We start from the raw sequence: 26,892 nt of genomic DNA on the forward strand, positions 1-26,892 counted from the left end.
ATATCACTATGAGCAGTGCAATGCATACACCCAGATCACTAAAAATACACTGAACACTAAAGCTATACTGAACATAATTTAATCTTTCCTTGATGATTCAGAAGGCACTTCAGGATCTTGCAGTGCCTCACGGTCAGCATTATCAACATCAATTATCACTGTACATGTGGAAGGTGTAGGAGATTGGGCTGAATCTGTAATGACCCTATGACACACCCTGGAAGCTGCTTTTTTGAATAAATTCCTGATATCTGCTTGCTGACTTGTCTTCTGCTTCTTTTGCATAAAAGTAGAGTGCAGGATGTGCAATTGCATAACCTCCTGGGCAATAAACTAGTCCCGGTTACTAGACTGAAGATTTCTATTGGGAGAGATCAGAAATACCGGTTAATAGAGCTTTGCAGTTGATAAAGTGCCAGATAACAAAGCTTTCACTGTATGTATCAATCCCCGGCCACTACACAAAACTCCTAGCAAGGATTTGCATTGGTAGGCCTTGCCAGATGACCTAGATCTTTATAGTGTTTCCACCATCTCAGCAATGGTTATTTTTTGGTGGGTTTAACAGGCGCCACCTGTCTTTCATCAGTTATGTTATTAGAAATTATAGATTGTTCCAGTCTCTCGCTACAGGTGTGCTATCAAACAAATCCATTTCCCCCAAACAGCCACATATTTTTGACTTAAAAAAAAAAAAAAAACTCTCTAAATGAGCAGTTAACTTACAGTCCCAGCAAGTTTTCTCTGAAAACATCCACTCAGTGCACAGCGGCAGTCAAAAAAGCTGACAGAATATTGGGAATCATTAGGAAAGGGATAGATAACAAGACAGAAAATATCATTTTGCCTCTATATAAATCCATGGTACAACCACATCTTGAATACTGTGTGCAGATGTGGTTGCTCCATCTCAAAAAAGATATATTGGAACTGGAAAAGGTTCAGAAAAGGGCAACAAAAATGATTAGGGGTATGGAACAGCTTCCGTATGAGAAGAGATTAATAAGACTGTGATTTTTCAGCCTGGAAAAGAGACCACTAATGGGTGATAAGATAGAGATCTATAAAATCATGACTGGTGTGGGGAAAGAAAATAAGGAAGTGTTACTTATTCCGTCTCATGACACAAGAACTACGGGTCACCAAATTAAATTAATAGGAGCAGGTTTAAAACAAACAAAAGGAAGTATTTCTTCGCACAAGGCACAGTCAAACTGTGGAACTCTTTGCCAGGGGATGTTCTGAAGGCCAAGACTATAACAGGGTTCAAAAAAGAACTAGATAAGTTCTTGGAGGATAGGTCCATCAATGGCTATTAGCCAGGATGGGCAGGGATGGTATCCCTAGCCTCTGTTTGCCAGAAGCTGAATGGGTGACAAGGGATGGATCACTTGATGACTACATGTTCTGTTCATTATCCCTGAAGCACCTGGAATTGGCCACTGTGGGAAGACAGGATACTAGGCTAGATGAACCATTGGTCTGACCCAGTATGGCTGTTCTTAAGTGCAGTCACTGTCTATTTCACTCTATTCCTGGATTAGGATCCCATCCTTTCTACAGCTGTTATGTCTTTTGCTCTTTACGTAACATACGTAATGTGGAGAAACTACACAAGCACAGTGGAGTCCAAATAGCTGTGTTTTGTACATATATTCAACATGCAAGACCTCGGTACATACCTATACCACTGTTCTGGTCTTGAAGACAGTGAGGGTCAGCAAAGGCCCTCACATACAATTTAACGGAACACTTCCCAATCCCTTTACACTATACTGGGTTTACACAGGAAGAACAGAGCTGGAGGAGGACCTAAGACCAAGGCAGGAGGAAGAACCCTCAACCCCAGAAGGTGGCTCCCATCTGGTATCTTTAAGACTCTTTTGGGGGTGGTATTTGGTTACATGATGGAGACAGAGCCTAACCCACAGTTTACACAGGGGTATCTGGGTGTATGCCCACCAGTGTGCGGTGATGGGGCCAAGAATGCAGAGATGCTCCACCTAAATCCCTGGCAAGCAGAGGAGCTCTGAGCTTTCACAGGGGTGGTATTGAGACCAGAGTGTATAGGCAGTATCCAGAATTGTAGAGGCTGGCAGAGGGGCTGCAGAGCTAGGCAGAATCCGCACCGGCCAGATGATTTGGATTGGTCTTGCCTGGTTAAACCAACACCCAAGATGGCAACGGACAAATGTAAGTTATCTACATTGGTCAGCCCTAATAGCCTCTAGTGTGGAGTCTCTGATGTGTTACGAGATTTGAGCTGGTACTAAAAAATTTTCCACAGTCGCTGCATAGATACGGTTTTTCTCCTGTGTGGATTCTCTGGTGTTTAATCTGATTTGACCTTTGGCTGAAGCTCTTCTCGCAACTGGGGCATTTATAAGGCTTTTCTCCTGTATGGACTCTCTGATGCCTAATCAGAGCTGAGCTTTGCGTGTAGCTTCTCCCACAGTGCAGGCATTTATACGGCCTCTCTCCTGTGTGCAGTCTCTGGTGTCGGGTAAGGTCTGAGTTTACACCGAAGCTTTTTCCGCACTCGGGGCATATATGGGATTGCTCGCCCGTGTGCAGTCTCTGGTGCCTAATGAGGGCGGTGCTCACAGTGAAGCTTTTTGTGCATTCGGGGCACTTGTAGGGTTTTTCTGCCATGTGGGTTCTCCGATGCTTAACCAGGGCTGAGCTCTGGATGTAGCTTTTCCCGCACTCGGGACACCGATAGGGTCGCTCTCCCGTGTGGATCCTCTGGTGTATAGTGAGCTGCGAGCTCACGATGAAGTTTTTTCCACAGTCGGGGCACGTGTAAGGTTTCTCCCCCGTGTGGAGTCTCCGGTGTGCAATGAGGTTGGAGCTCACGTTGAAGCTTTCCCCGCAGTCGAAGCATTTGTAGGGCCTCTCCCCGGTGTGGATCCTCCAATGGGTGATAAGGTTGGAGCTCCGTTTGAAGCTCTTCCCGCACTCCGTACACGTGTGTCTTCTCTCCCCCTCTGGGTTGCTCAGCTGGGCTGGCGTTTCCTTGAGGCCCTTGCAACCTCCCACACCATTGTTGGATTTGCCACCTTTCTCCGATGGATGATTTCCCTGCTGCCTCTTTGGCCTGTGCTCAATCCCACAGCCTTCTCCCCGCTCGGGGTACTGGGAGACATGCCCTTCAGCTCTTCCTGATAATGTCCCATGTGGTTCTGCTTGCTCAGGACCATCCTGCTGAGGATTTCTCTCCTGCTTCTCACTCACCGTCCCATCACCTGCCAGGATAGAGAATCCAGACATGAGTCCTTCCCTTCACTGGGGAGAAAGGAAGGCTCAGAAAGGGAATAGCAAATTGGGGGGGCTGGGGAAATGAAACACAGTAACCACTGGGGTGGTTGAGAAAAAAAGGAACCTGATTTAGACACTAGAAAGAGAGGTCAGTGGGGAGCTATTGCTAGATGTCAGTCAGGATCGGTGGAAGCCATGAGTGACGTCTGCCATGAGGGTATGGCACATGCTGGGCGTAAGAGATGGTGGGGCAGAACTGGGAGAGCTCACGAGGTCTTTGAGCGAATCTCAGCTGATGGTTCCCTACATCCACTTCACTGGTTCCCCACCTGTGCAGGTACCTCTCAACATCTCCCTCTCTGCAGAGCCCTGAAGATCCGGGACCCACAGCTCTTCCCCTCTTTCCAGCCGGACGATCACATCAGATTTGGGAAGGAGAAATCCTGCCCAGGGAGTGAAATCAGGCAAGATCAGGATGCATTATATATTTGTAGAATATCAGTCACAAAGAACATTCCCTGATTTTAACCAGCCCCCATGCTGTGTGTGTGACATGTGAATGTAGGAGAATGTGGTCACTGACCCCCACCCCCATGGGAGAGGCAGATGTCTGTATGGAGAGATATTGCACCTCAGTAGGAGTTTCTGGGGGACATGCTAACTCAGACCCAGCTCTGATATTAAGTCCCTGCCTGTTTCTAAACCTGCAGAGGCCAGGGCCCACCCCACAGATGGAGTTAGTCCCAGGAAGGGAGGGGAATTGGGGTTCTGTGTGAGACAGTGAATACAGACAGCTGAAGATGAAGCTTCTGCCCCCATGTAAATTATGGGGGGTGGATATGAAGTAGGATCTCCCTTAGGTTTCTGACTCCCCTGTCCCATGGGAAAAGGTATAGAGCTGAAAGTCTCTCTCTCACCAGACCAGGGGACTACGGGCCCAATCCCCTACAGCCTAGGATACCAGGAAAGGACCTGAGCAGAAGCCAAATTGGGCACATCGCAGACCCTACAGCTTCTAACAATCAATACTCCTGGGGGAATTCTGCACCAAAAAAAAAAAAAAAAATTCTGCACACAATGCAAAATTCTGCATATTTTATCTGTCAAAATAACACAATATAATCATGCCAGTTACAAATATTTTGGTAATTTATTTCAAAATATCTGTCAGCAAGTATGTCTGTAACAATGCAGATCCAAAAAAGAAAAAAAAAGATTCTGGTAATTTTTTTTTTTGTACAAATAGATTCCTTATGAGGCATATTAATACAGAACTTAGTGTAATTCATTTAAATTGAAATGAACTGTATTTCCTGCACCTGTCAGAAGTAGTGCAAAGGTTTAGGGGAGTCAAGGGTAACGGAAGAGCTGAGGGAGAGGGAAGGAGCCTAGGAGTGAACCTGGAGGGTGTTGGGTGTGGGTATGTGTTTTTTCTTTGCTGGGGGGGGAGGGGGATTGTTAGGGTGTTTGGAAGCCTCCCCCATGCAGCCCCTGGCTGACCCCAGGCACGTCTGCCCCATCCCTGCACGTCTCATCCCTATGGGTCTCTGCAGTCCCCCTCCCCTGTCCCCAGACTCAACACCGTCACCCCACTCCTGAGCCCATGCTCCAGTCTGTCCCATTCTGAACCCCAGTCTGTGATCCCCCAGCAGCCCTGGGTGCCCCTCTCTGTCCTGAGCTGGATGCGGGGGCAGGGGGCTGTGATAAACTCTACTCCTGGGAGAATTCTGCTGCACTGGGCAGAGAATTTGGTATTTTCCCGCATAAACTAAATTTGTTCTGGCACCACAATGGCCTCTGGTGGGTAAAAGGCGGAACTGCAGCATTTCTGAGGCAAAAACGTTTTTTATGCGGGCAAACACAAACGCTCCCCATTGCTAGCTGCTGGATGTGAGGGGATAGGGCAGCTCCCCTGGGCCTCACAGCTGGGTGGCCCCTTCATATTTCATAGTAGCCTCTGGCTACTGGGCTCAAGCTTCCACACGGAGAGGCTAGCAAGTTTCCCAGTTTCTCTCCAGGGGTTTGTTTACTGTTCCATAAATTGGGGGAATTCTGCCCCCTTGCAATGGGCCCGTTCCTATAAACCAGGACCCAGATCCAACAAGTCCCAGCAGGTTTCTCTCACACCCTGTCCCCCTCTCTTTCTCCTCTGTGTATTTTCTGCCCTGGTCCCTTCAGGACAGGTCCCTGAGAAATCCCCTACCTGAATTGGCTTCACCACAGCCATTCCTTTACCCAGCCCCTCGGGAGAATGGGACAATCTGGAGCGAAACGTGGATGTTATTCTGCAGCCTGTCCGGGCAAGAGGAGTGATTGGGATAATTGCAGAAGGAGTTTTAGTCCATTTCAGACCCCAATTCTCAACAGGCTCTTTCCCTGCAGAGAGACTCTGCCTGGCTGGGAAATCACTTGGTCACTTTATTACACCCCAGATCCAGACTCTCCCAAAGACATTTTTAAACCCTCCGCATAGCAAAGGGAAATTTCACTGCCCAAAAAAACTTTGTTAACACAGAGCTAAGGTGACTGACCCACCTCATGTGCTTCCAGACCATTGAATCAACTCTGTGTAAACCTCTGAAAACCAGGAATTAAAGATTTCTGGTCCACATTAGCCCTGGCAATGTTTTCATACTGGGGACGTTTACCCATCCCTGTGGAACTCTATGGGAACCCCATGGCTTATCACTAGGGCCCTACTAAATTCACGGCCATGAAAAACGTGTCATGGACCATGAAATTTGGTCTTCCCCCATGAAATCGGGTCTTTTGTGTGCTTTTACCCAGATTTCATGAGGGGCGGGGGAGGGAAGATCAGTGTTTCTCACTTTGGGGGTCTTGACCCAAAAGAGAGTTGCAGGGGGGTCCGCAAGGTTATTTTTTGCGGGGTTCATGGTATTGTCACCTTTATTTCTGCTCTGCCTTCAGAACTGGGCAGCTGGAGAGCTGCGGCTATTGGTCGGGCACCCAGCTCCGAAGCCGCCTCACCAGCAGCAGTGCAGAAGTAAGGGTAGCAGTACTGCAACCCCCGCCCCCCCCCACAATAACCTTGTGACCTCCCCACAACTCCTTTTTGGGTCAGGACTCCTACAATTACAACACTGTGAAATTTCAGATTTATATAGCTGATATCATGAAATTTACGATTTTTAAAATCCTATGACCGTGAAATTGACCAAAATGGACCCTGAATTTGGTAGGGCCCTACTGATCACTGGAAGCAGTAGCTGGCTCGGGTGTGTGTGGGGGGGCAACAGGACAGAAATGGTGTCAGATGTGTAAATAAGGAATAAACCCCCACACACGCTCTCTCTCACCGCTCCATGTTATTGCCCTAACTGCACAGAGATGGCTAAATCTGCCATATTTCAAGTTGTCTCTCCCACACATCTTCTTTTCCCTGCATCTCGGTCTTATTTTTCACCCCCTCCCTGACAACTCCTCTGACAAAACAGGATAGCCCACTGAGGCTTATTCATGGTCCCCCTGAAACGGCTCTCTCCTGCAGTTTGGCTCTTGGTGCAGACAACCCCAAAATTGTGAGCCAAACCCTCAAAATCATGACATTTGCTAAAAATAAAAATTAAAAAAATTGCAGATTCTGTTTGTGGGCATTCAGGCTTTTGGGTTTCACTCAAGTCATCAAGCTTTTCTGTGCAACCATGAAGGCTAGCAGCTGAGTTTTAATGACAGCAGAGAGTCACACCCTAATGCCTGGACTAGAAGGGCAGTGTTTGCCCTGAGATCTCCCAGACACAGTTTAGAAAGGCAGCAGATCAGTCTCCAAAAAGTGGGAGAAACACTGGACCAGACCAGAGGCTCTCAGCCTTTCCAGATGACTGTCCCCCTTTCAGGAGGTTGGTTTGTCTTGCATGCCCCCAAATTTCACCTCACTTAAAAATGACTTACTTACAAAATCAGACATAAAAATACAAAAGTGTCACCACACACTAGTACTGAAAAATTGCTTCCTTTCTCATTTTGTCTGTATGAAGTTTTAGCTTGTACCGACTTCACTAGGCTTTTTATGTAGCCTGCTGTAAAACTAGGCAAATAGCTAGGGGAGTTGATCTACCCCCTGGAAGACCTCTGCGTACCCCCAGGAATACCATGTGCCCCTGGTTGAGAACATTGGACTGGACTAGAGGACCTGGGGCTTTAAGAAAAGCATAAAATAACAAGAGACTGGGACTGCCAGATCTGAGGCTGTGCAAAGTCACTTCCCTGCCCGGCCCCAGCCCTTTCCCCCGGGTCTCTCCCCTCACCTGCAGGCTCCGGCTCCGGGGATGGTGTCGGCAGAGCCCGGGGCTGCCCCAGGGGCTGGTTCCAAGCACCGGAGAAAGTCCCACCTGGGCTGGGCACAGAGGGGAGTTAATGCAGGTCTCCCCCTGCACAGACCCCGCTGAAGCAGCTGCTCAGCCCGGGCTCCCAGGTCACAACAGAGGTAGCAGCATCTTCCACGAGGCTTTAGCACTAACTCAGATGTAGGATCCGCCTGGGCTCCGATTCCTCTTCCTTTTCCCCCAGCAGCTCCTGCCTCCCTCTCTCCCCTCCCAGCATCAGCGGCTAGAGCCCAGCTGGTTTAGCCCCTTCCTGTGCCCTTCAATACCAAGTCGGGTAGCAACACTCACAGGGACTTTCTCAGGCTGGAAGGAGCCTTGTTCCCACACAGCTGTGAATAGAACCCAGGTGTCCGGACTCCCTGCCCATCCCCCCCGGCCTGAGAGCTTCCCAGCCTGGGGCGGTTTTGGTTTGGTTTTCACTACAGCTGGATCCACACACACCTTTGGAGAGGCCCCAGGCACCTACCAATCCCCGGCAAGGAGACCCCCCCCCCATGTCCCACTGCAAAACCTTCCCCTGAGCCCTGGCAGTTCAAACCCGGCGGCTGCTGCATGCAAGGCGCCGCTCCCCGGGCCCCAGCGCTGGGAGGAAGCGGAGCAGGGCCAATGCTGCCCGCGGTGCTAGGAGCCCATCCTCCGGAGCCTGCTGCAGCCCTGGGGGCAGCTGGGGAGCACGGCGGGGACCCCCTGGAGGCAGCTGGGGGAGCGGATCTCCAAGGGGGTTGTGCGGAGCTGGAGGATGCTCGGGTGCTGTTGTGGGAGGAGGGTGTTCAGAAGTGGGGGGTTGGAGCTAGGAGGTGCGAGGAGGGTGCTTATCGCTGGGGTGTGGGGGGAGTTGGAGCTGGAGGGTTAGGGGGTGTCACTGGGGGAGGTTGGGAGCTGGTTGTTGGGGGCACTGTTTGTAACTGGGGTGTGTGGGACATGCTGGCGGGGGGCGGGAGCTGGGTGTGGAGATGGCATGGCGGGGATGTTTGGAGCTGGGATGTTTCAGATTAGGGGGTGCTGGTGGTTAGGGTTGCCACCTCTCCGGTGCAAACCCCAGAACATCTGGGATGATGCTGAGCCCTCATCTGGGGAAAATCTGGGCAGGTGGCAAGCCTGGTGTTTGAGGGGACTGGAGCTTTGTGGGGTTGTGTGAGGGGGAGATATTTGGATGTTGGATTTGTGCTGGACACTGATTCTAACTGGGGGGGGGTTGAGGAGTTGATTTATGGGGCAGTGGTTGGAGCTGGGGTGTTGACTGGTGGCTGTGTTTAGAACTGGTCTGCGGAGAGATGTTTGGAGCTGGGGCGAGTTGCGGGGGTGGGAAGGGGTTTGGAATTAAGGCGGTTTGCGGGGAGGGATGATTGGAGCTGGTGGTTTGGGGCTGCACTCACACACACCCCCTCCCTTGAGCTGCCATTGTTTTTCTCTGGCCCATGGCCTTGCCCCTCTGACATCTGCCTCGCTGTAGCTGCCAAACCCACAAGCCTGAGGGCCTCCTCCTGCCCTGGGATCTGTGTGAGCGAGTGCCAGGGATGGTGTACCAGCATCTGCAGGGCAGGACTGGGCCCTGAAATCTGGCAGTTGGGTGGCCATTGGCAGCAGTTTGTAAAAAAGCACCTTCTTTCTCCCCTCCCCTCCCCCTTTCTTCCAGGAGATGTCACAAGCGTGTCTGGCCTGTCTGAGGAAAAAGAGAGAAGACGACAAAGCTTATAGGGAGAGAAAAAGCAAAGAGCCACTGGTAGGTACAGCCTCCCACTCAAGTTTACCTGGGATTGGTTTGCCCAGAGCAACATGGCAAATGCAGGGCCTGTCCTGCCAGCCTCAGCCAAGAATCCCTCCTCATTGGAGCCGAGGGAGGAGGGCAGGGTTGGGCACATGTTGGGTAACGTGATGACCGCCGGGTGTGAGAGGCTGCTATGCAGGAGAGGATCTGCCTGTGTATTAGTGTGGAGAGACCCAGTCCAAGGGCTGCTGTGATATTACAGTGGCTGGGGTTTCTCTATAGCAGCGGTTCTCAATCAGGGGTAAGTGTACCCCTGGGGGTACACAGAGGTCTTCCAGGGGGTACATCAACTCATCTAGATATTTGCCTAATTTTACAACACGCTACATAAAAAACACTAGTGAAGTCAGTACAAACTAAAATTTCATACCGACAATGACTTGTTTATACTGCTCTATATGCTGTACATGGCAATGTACGTACAATATTTATATTCCAATCGATTTATTCTGTAATTATATTGTAACAACAACCACAGCAATTTTTCAGTAACAGTGTGGCTGTGACACTTTTGTATTTTTATGTCTGATTTTGTAAGCAAGTCATTTTTAAGTGCGGTGAAACTTGGGGGTATGCAAGAAAGGGGTACAGTAGTCTGGAAAAGTTGAGAGCACCCAGGGCAGTGATGGAGAGAGAGAGAGAGAGAATGTGGGCTGCCTGGCAAGTTTGACTCGGTGCAAGCTGACAAGGTTAGCAAGGTGCCATGCTACTCTCCTTGTTTGCTGTCAAGCTTGGAGCTGGGGCGAACCTTTATATCTCTACGAACTCTGTCCATGTGCCAAGATCATCGGGCGTATTGTTTTCAGGGCTGCGGTAGACTGCCGCATGTCCTTCTGCCCCTCGCATGAGGGGTTCTTCTGGCTTTTCCTTCGTCTCCAATAAGTCACATTAGACAGAAAGTCTATGGCCGCCCCTTTGTTCAGGAAACTGTTTCCCTTCACCCACTTCTGGGCCACATGCTTGGGCCCCTTTTGCCAGGGCGGATCTTAAATATATTATTGCCTTTGGTGAGTGATATTTTTCCCTCCCTCCCTAATAATTTGTACTCAAAAAATCAGATATTCTCTCTCACAAGAACTGATCATCTAGCCGGCCCCATCTCTTCCTGCACCCCGTTCTGTGATGCTGGGCTCCTGGAAAATACAGGTTCGGAGGGAACTCTACCAAATTGTGGTGGCCAATTTATGTGCCTTTTGCAGTAGATAGTGCAGATCTTCATGCTATGATTGTCCTTGCTTTCCTTATGGGCTTTGACTCGCAGCTGAAATAGTTAACAGTGTGGCCATCTAATGTGTCGACCTTGGAGTCTGTGGTCAACATGCCATTTGGGATGAATGGAGCAGTTCATGCATCTCAGAGCTCCTGTGTCGGGCACTGATAATCGCACCAGTTAAATTTCTTTCACCTTTTTTCTTTGCCATCGTTGTTCCAGGGGCTGGTGACAAACCAGACAAAGGGCTCAGCACCAAGACTGTGTCAGCCCATGTCTGAAGATTCCTGAATCCCCTACAAGAGGAACAACACTCGCCCTTACACATGCAAACGTTTCTCACCCCGAGTATTACCACCTTCCCATGTATTCCTCCTCCCTCCCCACCCCCAATACAGAAGGAGGCTGAATCAAAATAATAGAGCGTTCTACATAGGGCATATTATCAGGAGATATACTTCCCCCTGATCATGCATATTTTCTTTCCGCTGAGCAGGGCGTCTGATTTCTAAGCCCAACATGATCTCCCAGCTGGAGCGAGGGGAAGACCCATGCATCCCAGACCTCCAGAGCTCAGAGAAAAGGGAGAGTCCAGGGGGTACCTGCACAGGTGAGGAATTGGTTAAAATGACCCATTGACAAAGGAAGTAAAAAGTTGGGATTCCCACAAAGGCCTCCTGAGCTCCCCCAGTTCTGCCTCATCTCACCCAGGTCAGAGCTGTCCCCAGCCGGTGTTGTATCCTCACGTCAGACGTTACTCATGGCTTCCTGCCCCGGCTGACTGACACCTGGCCTTAGCTCCCTTCCTCCTGAGTGTTCAGATGGATGCCGAGGCAGAACTGGTCCTCTCCTCTCTTGTAGGTGAACAGTTGGTTTTGTTTTGAGGTATGCCCTTCTCTGAGATCCCCTGCCTCCCCGGCACAGGGAATGACTCGCATTTGGGGTTTCTCTCTGTCCCTGCAAGTGACTTGACGGTGGCTGAGAACAAGGAGGAGAATTCTCAGCAGGAAGGCCCTGAGCCAGGGGAGCCTTATGGGACAGTGTCAATAAAATCAGACGGGAATGTGTCCCTAAACCTGGAACAGGGGGAATTGCATGGGATGCCATCAGTAAAAACCGAAGGGAACTTTTCACAGAGTTGTGAGCAGGGAAAAGTCTGTGAACCTCAGTGTGGATCAGAAAGGCTGCAAGAACACCAGCTGGGGATGAGTCAGGATAAATCCACTCATGATGTGGGCGGTTTGGAGGATCTCAACAAAAGCATAACCCAGCCGAGCAGCCTGGTGGGAGAGAGACCCCACCCGTGCGCTGAGTGTGGGAAAAGCTTTAGTTGCAACTCACGCCTTATCTGGCACCGGAGGATGCAGACAGGGGAAAAACCCTATAGCTGCGCTGACTGCAGGAAAAGCTTCAGCCACGGTTCCGCTCTCGTCCAGAACCGGAGAACCCACGCGGGCGAGAGGCCTTACAAGTGCCCCGACTGCGAGAAAAGTTTCTGCAGCAGCTTGGCGCTCGCCAGCCATCGCAGGCTGCACATGGGAGAGGAAACCCTACGCCTGCTCCACGTGCGGGAAGAGCTTTAGCTGCAGCTCGTCCCTCTTGACGCACCGACGAGTCCACACAGGCAAGAGACCCTATCCCTGCCTGGGCTGCGGGAAGAGCTTCCGGCAGAGATCCAACCTGGTTGTGCATCAGATACTCCACTGTGTGAATAGACCTTACAAATAAACAAACGCCCGTCCCATCCCCAGAGCTTTTGCAGTTCTCAGGAATGCCAGGGGGCATTCGGTCACCAGCTGCCTGTCTCTGGGGTCAGGAGACAGCAGTAGCCTACTCCAGCCTGATTGGTACTGCTCTCTGGCTCGGCAGGCGGAGGAACAGAGACCCCGTTCGGCTCCGCCTTCTTGCTGCAGCCCCAGCTTCTAAGTCCTTTGCTTCATGGCAGGGGAGGAACAAGATCATCCCAGGCACAGAAGGCAGATGGGAAGGACTCCCCTCCCTTCTCTATCCATGGAGAGGGATACTCCAGCCATGTCTCACTCCAGAGACCTGTGCCTAGCTTCACCCAGCATCTGGGCTGTGATCACCACTCTGGTTTCCTCAAATAGTCGTCGTTGACCAAGGGCTTGTCTACATAGGGAAAGAGACTGGAACAGCTATTGCCAAATGATTTTGGAAGTAGATTAAACTAAACCACAAAAAGTCACTCTTGATATGGTATAAAAGCATCCGCACAGGGAATTATTGTAGAATAGCTCTTGTGCTTTACATCCATACCCTAGCTTATTTGGAATAACTTCCCTGCGTAGACAAGGCCTTAGAAAGTTGCTTCTAAGTTTCCCTGTCACAGGTGATCAATCTGGTTGAGGGAAAAAGTGACAATGAACACAGCCAAAGAGAATACATTTCAAAAGTCACAGGCTTGTTCACTGAAGTGGTTCTGCACTATTCTGCCAGGGATGAGATCCTCAACTGGGGGGCATTTAGCCCTTTGGGGAATAATGCAAAAGAGGTGCATTATAAGGGGCGCTAATTGCCTAACGGAGAGGGCACTGGCCTGGGACGAGGGTTCAATTCGTAGAATCACAGAACCATAGGATTAGAAGTGTCCACAAAAATCATCTTGTCTAACCCCGTGCCAAGATGCAGGGTTTGTTGTGTCTAAACCATCCAAGATGGGTGGCTCTCTAGCCTCCTTTCGAAAACCTCCAGTGAAGAAGCTGGCCTGTGGTTCCCTTGAGGTCCTTGCGAGTTCCCTGACTATCAATGGATTTTACCCACTTTCTCTTCTGGCTGGTTTCCCTGCTGCCCCTCTGGCCTGTGCTGTCTCTCACAACTTTTTCACTGCTCATGACTCCTGGACACATGCCATTTGGATCTTTGCAACAATACCCCATGCAGGTCCACATGCTCAGCATCCTTCTGCTGAGGATTCTGTTCCTCATTCTCACTCACCATCCCACCATCTGTGCAGGCACCTCTCAGGATCTCTTGTTCCTCTGAGCCCTGGAGGTCTGGGACCCATGGATCGCCCCCTTGTTCCAGCTGGGAGATCACATCAGGTTTAGAAACTGGAAACTCCAGCGAGGTCACAGTCTCATAGTTCTCCAGAGACGTCATGCAGTAGAGAGCTCTCTGAGCAGGGTCCAGCAGAGCCCACTCTTCCTTCATAAAATACACAGCCACCTCCTCAAAGGTCACTGGCCCCTGCAGTCTCCAGCCTGGGGGGAGGGATAGCTCAGTGGTTTGAGCCTTGGCCTGCTAACCCAGGGTTGGGAGCTCAATCCTTGAGGGGGCCATTTAGGGATCTGGGCCAAAAATTGGGGATTGGCCCTGCTTTGAGCAGAGGGTTGGACTAGATGACCTCCTGAGGTCCCTTCCAATCCTGGTATTCTATGAAGCTTCCACAACCTCCTGAGGCATCTGTTCAATGGGCCTATTGTTCTTAGAGTTAGGAAGTTTTTCCTGAGATTTAATCTAAATCTGCTATGCTGTAGCTTGAACTCCTCTGTGGCAAGAGAGAGCAATGGTTCTCCATCTTTTTTATGGCAGCCTTTGAAGACTGCTGTCAGGTCCCCCCCTTAATCTCCTCTTTTCCAAACTAAACATACCCAGTTCCTTCAGCCTTTGCTCAGATCAGGGCCGGCTCTACAGTTTTTGCCACGCCAAGCAGTGAAAAAAACTGCCACCGCTGATGGCAAAAGGGAGAAGCTGCCGCTGAATTGCCGCCATGGCCCCTATTGCACTGCTGCTCCACGCAGCTGCTTGGAACGCTGGTGCCTGGAGCGGGCCCTGGCTCCGAAGGCTGCATTCCATCCCTTTGATCATCTTTGTCGCTTGCCTCTGGATCCTTTCCAGTTTCTCCACATCTTTTCTATACACTGGTGACCAAAATTTGGCACAGCACTCCAGCTGAGGCCTAACCAGAGCCAAATAGAGTGGTACTATCACCTCCTGCGACTTGCATGCTATGCCTCTGTTAATGCAACCTAAAGTTGCATTTGCTCTTTTTGCAACAGCATCGCGTTGCTGACTCACATTGAGGCTCTGATCCAACATAACTCCCAGGTCTTTCTCAGCAGTGCTGCTGCCAAGCCAGTTAGCCCCCGTTCTGTATCTGTGCCTATGGTGCTTCTTCGTAAGTGCAGGACTTTACATTTGCCTTTCTTGAATTTTGTTTTGTGGGCTATAGCCCAGTTCTCCTATTTATCAAGATCCCTCTGAACTTTAGCTCTATTCTCCAAAATGTGTCATCTGCAAATTTGATCAGCACGCTCTCTAGTCCTACATCCAGGTCGTTAATGAAGATGTTAAACAACACTGTACACGGAACAGATCCCTATGGAACCCCACTCGAGACCTTCCTCCAATCTGACATCATTCAATTAATAAGTACCCTTTGTCTGCAGTTGTTTAACCAATTACATATCCACTTAATGGTAGTTCTGCCAAGCCAGCATTTCTCCAGCTTACTTATCAAAGTGTGCGGAGGGACTGTGTCAGAAGCCTTGCTGAAGTCCAGGTAAATTATGTCCACCACATTCCTGCATCCACCAAACCAGTTACTCTGTCAAAAAAGGAAATCAAGCTGGTTTGGCATGATTTGTTCTTAGTAAATCCATGCTGGCTCCTTGTGATTACCCCTTCATCCTCCAGGTATTTGCAAATTGAATGTTATACATTGCTCTATTACAGGGGTGGCCAAACTTACTGACCCTCCAAGACGCATATGACAATCCTCAGAAGTTCAAGAGCCAGGGCGTGACTGCCGAGGCTCGGGGCTTCAGCCTTGCAGGTAGGGGGATCTCAGTCCTCAGCCCTATGGGAGATGCCTGCCAGGGCTCAGGGCTGAAGCCCTGCTCCTGCTGAAGTTCCAAGCCCTAGCAGGTGTGCCCTGTGGGACTGAAGTCCCGAGACCTTCCTTCCTGCTGGACAGAATCCTGAAGTGACGCATGGGGAGGGGGGCACACAGGGTCACGTGCCCCCCCCAGATTTTTGCCAGGATTTGCAGGCCCTGCTCAGTCACATGGTGCTGCCTGACCACCTCCTTGCATGGCAGCTGCTGGAGCTGGCAAGCTGGGAGCTGCGGCTGTGGGGAGAGACAGCGGCCAACATCTGGGAGCTGCAGGGAGAGCCATTGCTTTTGCTGCTGCCTCTCCTCGGGGAGCTAAAGCAGCGACCCCTTCCTGCAGCTCCCAGGTGTTTGCTGCTGCCTCTCCACGCAGAGCAAACACCTGGGAGCTGTAGGAGGGACTGCTGAGGATAAGAGGGGGTGTGCTTGGGGGGCATGACTCAAGCTGTTGCGGGAGGCAAACCTTTAAATTGTGCCCCCCCACAGTTTTCAGCAGCCACCAGTCATCTCTGGCAGAAGCCCCTAGCCCTGCCAAAAGGCAGAAGCCCTAAGCTCCCCCGCACCCCGCAGTCTGGTAGGCAGAGATTGGGGGGTGGGGGGGCTCCATGAGCTGCACCTGAACTGTAAAAGAGCCACATGGGGCTCGCGAGCCACAGTTTGGGCACCCCTGGTCTAGTAGCTTCCCAGGGATCAAAGTCAGACTGACTGGTCTGTAGTTCCCAGGCTCCTCCTTCCCAAATCCCCAGCTTGGCCGGTGACCCCAGGCAAGTTACTTCCCCATCTGTAACAGGGCGACAATGGCATTCGCCTCCATCACTTTGAGACCCCTGGATGAATAGCCCTATAGAAGAACTCAGTATCATCATCAACTAGTGCTGCCCCAACCCCTCCAGTAGAGCAGTACCCCTGTCCGCCAGCAGAGGCTCTAGCCCTGTGTTTCTTCTCCTGCAACTTCCTAATTCCCCTCATAACCCATCTCCCCGCAGGCAGGGCCATCCCGAGCAGGGTGCGGGGCCCGGGACATAGCAAGTCGGCACTTATCTGCTGGGGGGTGCTCCCCCCAGCTCCTGCCCCCACTTCACCCCTTCCCCCAGGGCCCCACCCAGCCCTGCTTCTTCCCATCCCTGCTCCACGTCTTTCCACCCCTGACCCTTCCAGCCCCGCCTCTTCCCTATCCAGTTCCACCCCTTCCCCCAAGCGCGCTGCACCCTTGCGCCTCTCCCCTCCCCACCAGTGCCAGATGCTGCAAAACAGCTGATCGGCGGCAGGTGCTGATAGGGAGAGGGAAGCGCTGATCAGCAGGGCCCACCGATGGGCAGGGGGAGGTTAGTAGGGGGACTTCTCCTTTCCCCCCCGCCCGCCGCTCGACTCCCTGTTCGCCTCCTGACCCCTCTCGCCCGCCCGCCTCACCTCCGTGCCGGGCACCCACCTCCTCACGAAGGGCGGGGCCCAGGGCAGTCGCCCCAATTGGCCATACCCTAGGGACGGCTCTGCCTGCATGCTGGTGGCTGGAAGTTGAAGCTAGACAAATTCAGACGGGAAATAAGCACACGTTTTAACAGTGCGAGTAATTCACCATCGGAACAACTTACCGAGGGTGATGGCGGAGTCTCCGTCACTGAAAATCTTTCAATCAAGATGGAATATTTTTTCTGGTTCAAACGGGCACCATTCCAGGGAAGTCCTATGGCCTGTGTTACACAGGAGGTCAGACTAGATGATCACAATGGTCCCTTCTGGCCTCCGACTCTGGGAATAATCTTCACCCACTGAGCACGTCCTCCCTAATTCCCCAGCACTCAAGAGGAGGGCTCTGTAATTCCCCCCACCCCGCTCCCCAGCACGCAGGGCTCCGTAATCCCACCCCTCCCAGACACAAAGGGCTCTGTAATCCCACCCCTCCCAGACACGCAGGGCTCCAGACAAGCTCCACCAGCTTCTCAAGAAAGCACAAGGAAGTTTCAGGGAGGGAACTTTTTTATTTGCGTGGGACCGGAAGTGACCCGGACACGGAACCAGGAAACTAAACAAAGGTGTCCGGAGAGAAGGTCTCTGCTCCCCCAACCTCAGGGCGCTGAGCGGCCAGGTGCCGTGGGGAACAGAGGAGTCGTCCACTCCAGGGTGACGGAAGCACTGGTGGAAGTGAGGGAGGGGGTTCTTACTCCACCCTCCCCTGGAGGAGACGGGTGTGTGTGTCTCTCTCTCCAGCCTCCCCATCGGAAGAGCAGGAGGCGCGGGGTCTCCAGACAGCCGGATCTGCAGCAGCAAAAGGCTCTATCTGACAAAGCCCAGGAGTCAGCTGCTGCCCATGTCCTGGCCCCAGAGAGGCTGGCGGGGGATCACTCCCGCTGGCTGGCCCTAGCCGCGGCACCACCATGCCCCCCGTGGTGCAGCCTGCGGTGGGTGATCACATTGGAGCTCTGGCTGAAGCGTTTCCCGCAGTCGGGGCAGACGTAGGGTTTCTCGCCGGTGTGGGTCCGGCGGTGCTTGGTGAGGGAGGAGTTGACGTTGAAGCCTTTCCCGCAGTCCAGGCAGACGTAGGGCCGCTCCCCGGTGTGCACCCTCTGGTGGGTGGTGAGGTGGGCTCTCTGGCTGTACTGCCGGCCGCACTCCCCGCACCGGAAGGGCTTCTCTCCCGTGTGGATACGCCGGTGCCGCACCAAGTTGGAGACCACAGCGAAGCTCTTCCCGCAGTCGCCGCAGATGAAGGGGGTCTCGCCGGTGTGGCTCCGCCGGTGGGTGAGGAGGTAGGAGCTGGTGGCAAAGCCCTTCCCGCAGTCGGAGCACGTGTAGCGCTTTTCGCGCCGGGAGGCGCTCTGGTGCCGGGCCAGGTGGGGCCGGTCGCTGAAGCCCTTCCCGCAGTCGGCGCAGCTGTCGGGCCGCTCGCCGGTGTGGACCCGCTGGTGGGCGATCAGCTTGGAGCTGATGGCGAAGCCCTTCCCGCAGTCGGGGCACTTGTAGGGCCGCTCCCCCGTGTGCAGCCGCTGGTGGGTCAGCAGGTTGGAGCTGCCGCTGAAGCGTTTCCCACAGTCGCTGCAGGCGTAGGGCCGCTCCCCGGTGTGGACGCGCCGGTGCTTGATGAGGTCCGAGCTGACGTTGAAGCACTTCCCGCACTCCGGGCAGGCGTAGGGACGCTCGCCGGTGTGCAGCCGCCGGTGGGTGACCAGGTGGGAGCGCTGGCTGCAGAGCCGCCCGCAGTCGGGGCACTTGTAGGGCTTTTCGCCCGTGTGGCCCCGCTGGTGACGCACCAGGTTGGAGACCACGTTGAAGCGCTTCCCGCAGTCCCCGCAGGCGTAGGGTCTCTCTCCGGTGTGGATCCGCCGGTGGGTGACCAAGGCCGAGCTGTGCCCGAAGCCTTTCCCGCAGTCGGGACAGTTGTAGGGCTTCTCGCCGGCATGCCCACGCTGGTGCCGCAGGAGGTTGGAGAAGGCGCCAAAGGTTTTGCCGCAGTCGGCGCACGGGTGGGGTCTCTTGCCCCCGTGGGTCCTCTGATGGGCCAGGAGGTTGGACCGCCGACGGAAGCTCTTCCCACAGTCTTTGCACGTGTTCAGTCTCTCCCTGGGGCGCGGGCCCTTGCGCAACAGGGAGTCTTTGCGGGTCCTGAATACTTCCCCGAGGCGAGTGGGGTGATCTGGACAAGAGTCAATTCCCTGCGCTGGGGAGAAAGGAAATCTCAGAGAGGGGAATGGCAAAGGGGAGAAAATAAACCAAAATAACTGCTGGGGAGACTGAAAAATCAGGAGTCAAGCCCTTCCCTTGAGGAGGAGCAATTCTATCTCTGCATCCCACTGAACACTCAGCCCAGAGGGAGGTTCTGCCAGCTGTCGGTCAAGGCGGGTGGGAAGCCACGAGCGGTGTCTGCCATGAGGATATGACCCCCGCTGCGGACAATCCTGACTGGGGCAGGGGGGGGATGAGGCAGAACTGGGGGTGCTCATGGGGCCTTTGTGGGAATCCCAGCTGTCTCCTTCACTCACCGATGACGTCTGTGTCAGTTTCATGGATTTCTCACCTGGGCAGTCTCCTCTTGGGTTCTCCCTTTTTCTAGAGCCTTGGAGATCCGGGACCCACGGCTCTTCCTCTTGTTGTCGCTGGGAGACAGAGTCGGGTTTTGGAATCGGAGATCCTGTTCACAAGACAGCAGAGTGGCAAAGACCCTGGTTGGTTAAACTGTCCTAAAAATTTACGGCAAGAATGTTCTGGGATTTGGCTGGAGGGGGAACATTCATGGACCACATTCATGGACCCCTTGGGGAAATCTCCCTCTGCCCCTTTGAAAGCCCAGGAGGTGGAGACAGGATTTAGATCATTCTATTTCCAAATCTCTTGTCCCATGGGAGGAGGCATGGAGGTTCTGGCCTCATCCCAGAAATCTTGGAGACCTAGGCCGATCCCAGAGCTGCAGCTGCACAAGGCACGTCAGGGACTATACAGTTTCTAACAAACGATGGGAAAACACACCCTCCCTTACCCTGTGAGGTCCCGTTCGCATGGTTCTCCTGCATGGCGTCCCTGTAGAGGGCCCTCTGACCGGGGTCAGTGAAGTACAAAGCCACCTCCTTGAAGGTCACCGGTCCCTGAAACAACAGGCATTCGCCACTCAGCACTTGCTGCCTCAGCCCCAATCCCACCAGCTCAGCCACTGGGGACCCAGACTGGTGTGTCTGCTCCATTCCCCAACACATTATGTCCTGACAGTTCCCATAACCCCCCCCAGTTAGATTTGCATCCCAACTGGTCCCTCATTCCAGACTGCTCCATGCACACCTGCCCTGTCATCACACCCAGATTTGCCTCTTCCTTGCTGCTCCGGACATAAGAATGGCCATCCTGGGTCAGACCAATGGTCCATCTAGCCCAGTCTTCTGTCTTCCAGCCGGTGCCAATGCCTCAGAGGGAATGAACAGAACAAGGCAACTATTGAGTGATCCATCCCCTGTCGTCCAGTCCCAGCTCCTGGCAATTGTTTTGCAATGTAAGGACAGTCAGATCAGAGAGCTGCGGCTGTGGAAAATGCTTCTGATGCTGCAAGATCAAATCCAGCCTTGTCTTGACCTGCCGGCCCTTCCGACTTCGTATACGCATGGCCGTCATCCCATCCGCATTACGGGAACAGCAGTGCAGAGACGACGTGGGAATCAGGGGTGTGGCCTAGTGGTTAGAACAGGGCAACAGGGCTGCAAAGTTACATCACATCCCCGTCCTTCAGTTTCCTCATCAGTACAAGGTGGATAACAAGACCAGCCTAGCTCCCAGGTAGGTGAAAGCCTGGGGTGGAAGGAGGAGCTTTAAAGTATTATTATTAGAGGGAGAGAGGCCAAATCAGAAACAGCTCCTTTGGTACGCACGCTCCCAACCACAAAAAGTCACCCAAAGGTGCTGCTCCAAATGTGGCAGTTCTGGCCCCAGTTTGTCCCAGGGTCAGGTCTCATTCCACCCAAGAGGGGAGATTCCTGCTTCCCAGTAACAGGCATGAACAGGGTCCATCACACCCCTTGTAAATAAAAATTCCCTGCCCCAACCCTACCCTGTGTATTTCCTGCCCCTCTCTCTACAGGACAAACCCACAGCAGCTCCCTGAGAAATCCCCCTACCTGAGCCGGCTCCGCTCCAGCCATTTCCCTGCCCTGGCCCGCAGGAGGACGGGATGATCCGGAGTGAAACGTGGATGTTGTTCTGCGGCCTGACAGGGGGGAAAGGGGAGTGGGGAGGTTTCAGATGGGACTGGAGTCCACTTCACGCCCCGATTCCCCCCCAGCTCCATCCCTGCAGAGGGACCTTCCAGATTCTGCTGCCCCTGCTCTCCCCCGTCTCCCTCCTGCCCCCTCTCCCCTCCCCTCGGCTGGGAGACTCGGTCCCTGGCCGGGTCCCGGCCCGTTCGCTCCCCCGGCGCTGGCCCGGCTCCTGCCGGCGCCCAGGGGGGCAGAGCCGGGGGGGCGGGGGGGGGGCAGCAGCAGCTCCGGGACTCGCAGACCCCCGCCCCCCGGGAGCAGAGCTGGGGCGAGGAGGGGCCGTCGGTGCAGAGTCACTTTCCTGCCCGGCCCCGGCCCTTCCCCCGGGTCTCCCCCCTCACCTGCAGGCTCCGGCTCAGGGGCTGGTGTCGGCGGAGCCCGGGGCTGCCCCAGGGGCTGGTTCCACCCACCGCAGAAAGTCCCGCCCCCCGGCTGGCACAGAGCGGGGTGAATGCGGGTCGCTCCCCGCACAGACCCCGCTGGGGAGCAGCAGCGGCTCAGCCCGGGCTCACAAGCATCGAGTCCCATCCAGGAGCCGCAGAGCCTCTCCTCGCTCACCCCAGCCCCAGCCCCTTCCTGTTCCGCTCAATACCAAGCCGAGCTGCAACACGCACTGGATGGAGCCGCCCTGGGCCAGGCTGGGGGGGCGAACTAATAAAGATGCTGAGTGAGGCCCACCCAGCTCAGCGAGCCTCTCGCCGGGGGAGGCGGCTCTTTCTGCAGCTCAGTGACCCTCCAGCTCTTGCCTGGTCCAGCAAACCCCCAGCAGAGAGCAGAGAAAGCTCAGCCTGGTTCCTCGCCCTCGCTGCAGCCCCAGCTCCGGAGTCCTCTTGCCTGCCTCGTGATGAGGGAAGGCGTGACCGAGAACTTCCCTTCTGCTGTATCACATACCCAGTGAGGGGCCGTTAAGGGTTAATGGGATTTTATGAACCCAGTGTTGCCACAGGAAAAATCACGAGCTAAACCACAGGAAAATCACAAGATGGACTTTAAAAGGGTGAGGTTTTAAAAGGTCCCCCGAAGTTCCTTTTGTTTGCTTTCTACTTTTTGGAACCTTTAAGGAGTTCTGTTTTCCAGGTTTCTTTGGCATGGGTGTTGTTGTTTTGGTGTGGTTTAGAGGGCTTTTATGTTTGTTTGTTTTTAAAAGAAACATACCCCCTTTTCTAAGTGAAAGCAGAGATTTTTCCCATGATCACAGGAGTCCAGGAGCTGGAACTTTAAGGAAAATCCCTAATATCACAAGAGTGGTGATTAAAATCCAGAGAGTTGGCATTTCTGTTATTTAGTATATATTTATTTATGAGCTCTGTTGCGGAAGCATCGAACACATGTACACAGACACAGAAACACACACAAAATCACTGTGTCCCTGGACTCTAAAGGGATAAAATCACCCTGAAGAAAGTAAAGGGTTTTTAGTAAGATTATTTAACTGTTTTCCTTTTAAAAACAAAACCAAAAAAACCTTTTTATTAAGGCAAAGTTACAATAAAAGGTTAACATACTACATTATTTATCCCGTCAGTATTAAAAGAACCTGGCTAAACCAGAATCTTTCCTTTGTTTTTAACAACTATTTTATAATGTTGCCAACTCCCACAATTGCATCATGAGGTTTGCAATCTTTGGTGCATTTCCGAAAGCCCCAGCTCCTGAATTCATGTTATTCCACGAAAGTCTCAGCTTTCAGTTATAAAAATACAGGAACACAGGACTGGAAGGGCCATTCTGGGCTAGTGAGAAATCCAGTCCCCCTGCTCTCGCAGGCAATCCCATCATATCCCATTCATGAATTTATCAAGCTCCATTTTAGTATTAATTAGGTTGTTTGCCCCCACAATGACTATTGAGAGGCTGTTCCAGAACTTCACTTCTCTGATGGTTAGTATATATTTATTTATGAGCTCTGTTGCGGAAGCATCAAACACATGTACACAGACACAGAAAACCTTCCAATTTCCAACATAGATTTATTCACGGCTGCTTAGTTTCTTGGCCTGTTGGTTGCAGAGGAAAGCTTGCAAATTTGACCTGATTGTTTCAAAAAAGTTCAAAATGTAGAAGGCAAATTTAAAAAGCCATCATCTATCTATCTATCTATCTATCTATCTATCTATCTATCTCATGATCTGCAAGGTAATCTCATGATCTTGGGAGGGACCTGACTCATGGGTTTTGAAGATTTGCGGTTTGTTGTGCTTTATTCAAATCCAGTGAAAACTGAACATTTGGGAGAAAACATGTCTTTGTTAGCGGTCCGACACTCTGCTTCTTCAGTGAATATGTGAGAGCTCACAGTTCAAATGTCTCAGGCCTCCAACTGCCAGCAAAGCTCAGGGCGTCTGATTCAGATGTCCTGATATTGCCCAGTTCAGAAAAAGCAGGGGAGGTGGATTTTTAAAATTGAGGTTTCCTTTATACATCATTTTAAATAAAAGCACAAACTCAATGTTAAAACATCCCTTTGCAGGTGACTTTGAAGAGTGAGGATCAGCGTGTGAGCAGTGACTGAGAAACGCAGGACGGGTAGCACAGACTCTCCATGTGTGTGGGTAGAAAGGCGAATGAGACACCAAGAAGCATCGTCGCCCTCTGGTGTGAACCCCATCCTCCAGCCACCCAGTGTGGGTCCCTCATAGGTCCTTGGGGTTAGCCCCATGCCCCAGCAGCACCCTGACATGATCCCCCATCATGTCCCCTGTCATAAATATAAAGGGAAGGGTAACCACCTTTCTGTATACAGCAACTCCTTCGTTTTGTGAATAGCTGAAACTATTTGTGTCACATCTGTAAATAGTTTCAGGTATTTTTCACTGAATAAGTTATTTGTCCCCCCCAAAATTTGCCCAGCTCTACACAGGACACGTTATCCTCTGCAGAGCCAATTATTAACATTGCAATAGCACCCAAATTGACATAGATGCTCCATTGTGCTAGGCACGGAGAGAGCCAGCCCCTGGCCCAAAGAGCTCATGATCTAAATAAAACAGATACAGAGAGGACAGCCTATAAATCCTCACTGCACAGCTAAGACAAAGAGAGGATGTGACTTGACCAAGGTCATGCAGGAGACCAGTGGCAGGGATGGGAATAACACCCAGGTGCTCTGAGTTCCAGCCTAGTGCCCACCCCACTAGGCCAGTACTTCTTAACTAATATGCTGTGATTACAGCTGTGTGAAGAATGGGTTTTTTCAGTTTGCAAGCACAGTAGAACCTCAGAGTTAGGAACACCAGAGTTAGGAACTGACCGGTGATCCACACGCCCCATTTGGAACCGCAAGTACACAATCAAGCAGCAGCAGAGACCTAAATAAACAAATAAAGCAAGTACAGTACAGTAAGGCTGCTATGTCCGGCTATGGTTGGGTTAGATTTCCAAGTATGTGACAGCTGGATGGAATGACCGGTTTTCCCCAGAGGCCTCCTTCAGTCTCCTGATCTCTGACAGCTCTCACCTGCCCCCTGACTCATCAGGTCTCTCACACCTTTAACACCCACATGGCCTCTCTTAAGCCTGATGAGGGGTCCTCTCGATCCATGGCCCAGGACAGTCACTGTCGTTCCTTCCAGCTGTCACATACTTGGGAGTCAACCTTGACCATAGCTGGACATACCGGCTTCACCCGGAACACCTGGAAATGAAGATCTCTTCCTGTACTGCCTCTTTGTACACCTGTATTGGACCTGGTGTTTGTTCCAGTTGAATACAGCTTTGCAGTCTGGGGGGAGCGCAGCTTCACAACACAGAGCTGAATTGGGCCTCTCGTGTTCTCAGCGTACTCCTGCATACGAGAGAGAGGAGTCCCCTGATGAGTCACACGGGCCCCCACTCCCTCAAAGGCCAGCATCACCCTGTGTCCGGGTTGCCAACCTGAAAAGGTTGAGAAACACTGGTCTAGACCATGCTGCCACCATGATTGAATTCCAGGTCCCATTATTAGGCTTGTTTGAATTCCAGAGCATTAAAATAAACTACCCTGATTAGAAATGTCGACTTTTAGTTGAAAGTTTCTAACTCAAGAATGGTTTGTTGCCTCCACTTCCGACTTGCCACATGGTCGGCTCTCCCTGAAAACCTTAATTCCAGGCCTAATTGTGAGAAACCGGGCTGCAATTAAGCAAGTCGATGAGTAATTTTTGGGAGGTGTAGTTCAGAGGAAGGTTGGGCTAGCATGATGATACTGAGACTGGGGCTTACAAGCCACAAGTGGCTCTTTAATGTGTTTCCGGCAACTCTTTGCAGCACATGATAGTAAAACACTGTGTGATTTAATTATTAACCGATCTAAGTTATTAACCAATCAGGATACTTTTACAATAGAACTTCAGAGCTCCAAACACCCCAGGGACAGAGGTTGGTTGTAACTCTGAACAAAATGTTATGGTGGTTCTTTCAAAAGTTTACAACTGAACATTGATTTGACAGCTTTGAAAATTTACTGTGCAAAAGAAAAATGCTGCTTTCCCTTTATTTTTTTAGTAGTTTACATTTAACACAGTACTGTACTGTATTTGCTTTATCTTTGTCTTTTCTCCACTGCTGCCTGACTGAGTACTTCTGGTTCCAAATGAGGTGTGTGGTTGACTGGTCAGTCTGTAACTCTGGTGTTCGTAACTCTGAGTTCTACTGTACTCTGTTATGAACCAATTAAGTTATTAAACATGCACTACGTTATTATTATTTCAGTTACTATTATAATAACTTATAATAATAAGTTATTATTATTTCACCAGGAGGGTGGTGAAGCACTGGAATGGGTTACCTAGGGAGGTGGTGGAATCTCCTTCCTTAGAGGTTTTTAAGGCCTGTCTTGACAAAGCCCTGGCTGGGATGATTTAGTGGGTGTTGGTCCTGCTTTGAGCAGGGGGTTGGACTAGATGACCTCCTGAGGTCTCTTCCAACCCTAATCTTCTATGATTCTATGATTAACCAGTCAGGATGCTTTTACTATGATCATGTGTTTCCTTGCTCATGAAGAGCGGATGTAGGGCTGAATAAGCATGGTTTAAATAACATTAAGATTTCTGTCACTACAACTGTAGTTGATAAAATAATAAGGCTTGATCAGTCATTTTACTGTGAGAATTAGACAGATAGATAGATAGAAAACTAAATATTTCCCCTGTCATACTGTTTAAACCTGAATATAAAGTACTATAGTAAATGAAACAATGAATTCACACTGCTGTGTCTCTTTTGAGTAATGCTGATCACTAATTTGGCTCCTAACTCACTGAGGTCTGAGCATCACTGAGCTAGCGGTTGGGGCACTGGACTGGGTCCCAAGGTATCTGTGCTCATGTTTTGACTTTGTCATATTCTTCTTGTGTGACTTTAGGCAGGAAGTTCTCAAAGTCCCCTATGGGAGACAACAAGCTGAATTCCACTGGGAACTGAGGCCTATTGATTTCAATAGGAGTTAGGCACCTAAGTACAACAGAACCTCAGAGTTCCGAACACCTCGGGAACAGAGGTTGTTCATAACTCTGAACAAAACGTTATGGTGGTTCTTTCAAAAGTTTACAGCTGCACATTGACTTAATACAGCTTTGAAACTTTACTATGCAGAAGGAAAATGCAGCTTTTAACCATCTTAATTTAAACAAAACAAGTCCAGAAACAGTTTCCTTATCTTGTCAAATCTTTTTGTTTAAACTTTCCCTTTTTTTTAGTAGTTTACGTTTAACACAGCACTGTACTGTATTTGCTTTTTTGTTGTTGTTTTT

General features: G+C 51.4%; 1 protein-coding gene and 1 pseudogene across 1 annotated transcript; one reads left to right on the forward strand and one right to left on the reverse strand.

The window, feature by feature from the left end:
* Positions 1-1,623: 1,623 nt before the first annotated feature.
* On the reverse strand, positions 1,624-21,761 carry LOC140898126 (uncharacterized). Its single transcript, XM_073311574.1, is given in 8 exon segments — positions 1,624-3,116; positions 13,417-13,837; positions 17,024-17,057; positions 17,775-19,086; positions 19,444-19,557; positions 19,903-20,008; positions 21,026-21,114; positions 21,505-21,761. Coding segments are annotated over 8 exon segments (3,162 nt in total). The 5' UTR covers positions 21,692-21,761; the 3' UTR covers positions 1,624-2,217.
* Positions 8,570-12,722, forward strand: LOC140898292 (uncharacterized; annotated as a pseudogene).
* Positions 21,762-26,892: the final 5,131 nt, after the last annotated feature.

Source organism: Lepidochelys kempii, chromosome 14 (genome assembly GCF_965140265.1).
Source record: "Lepidochelys kempii isolate rLepKem1 chromosome 14, rLepKem1.hap2, whole genome shotgun sequence".
NCBI lineage: Eukaryota > Metazoa > Chordata > Testudines > Cheloniidae > Lepidochelys > Lepidochelys kempii.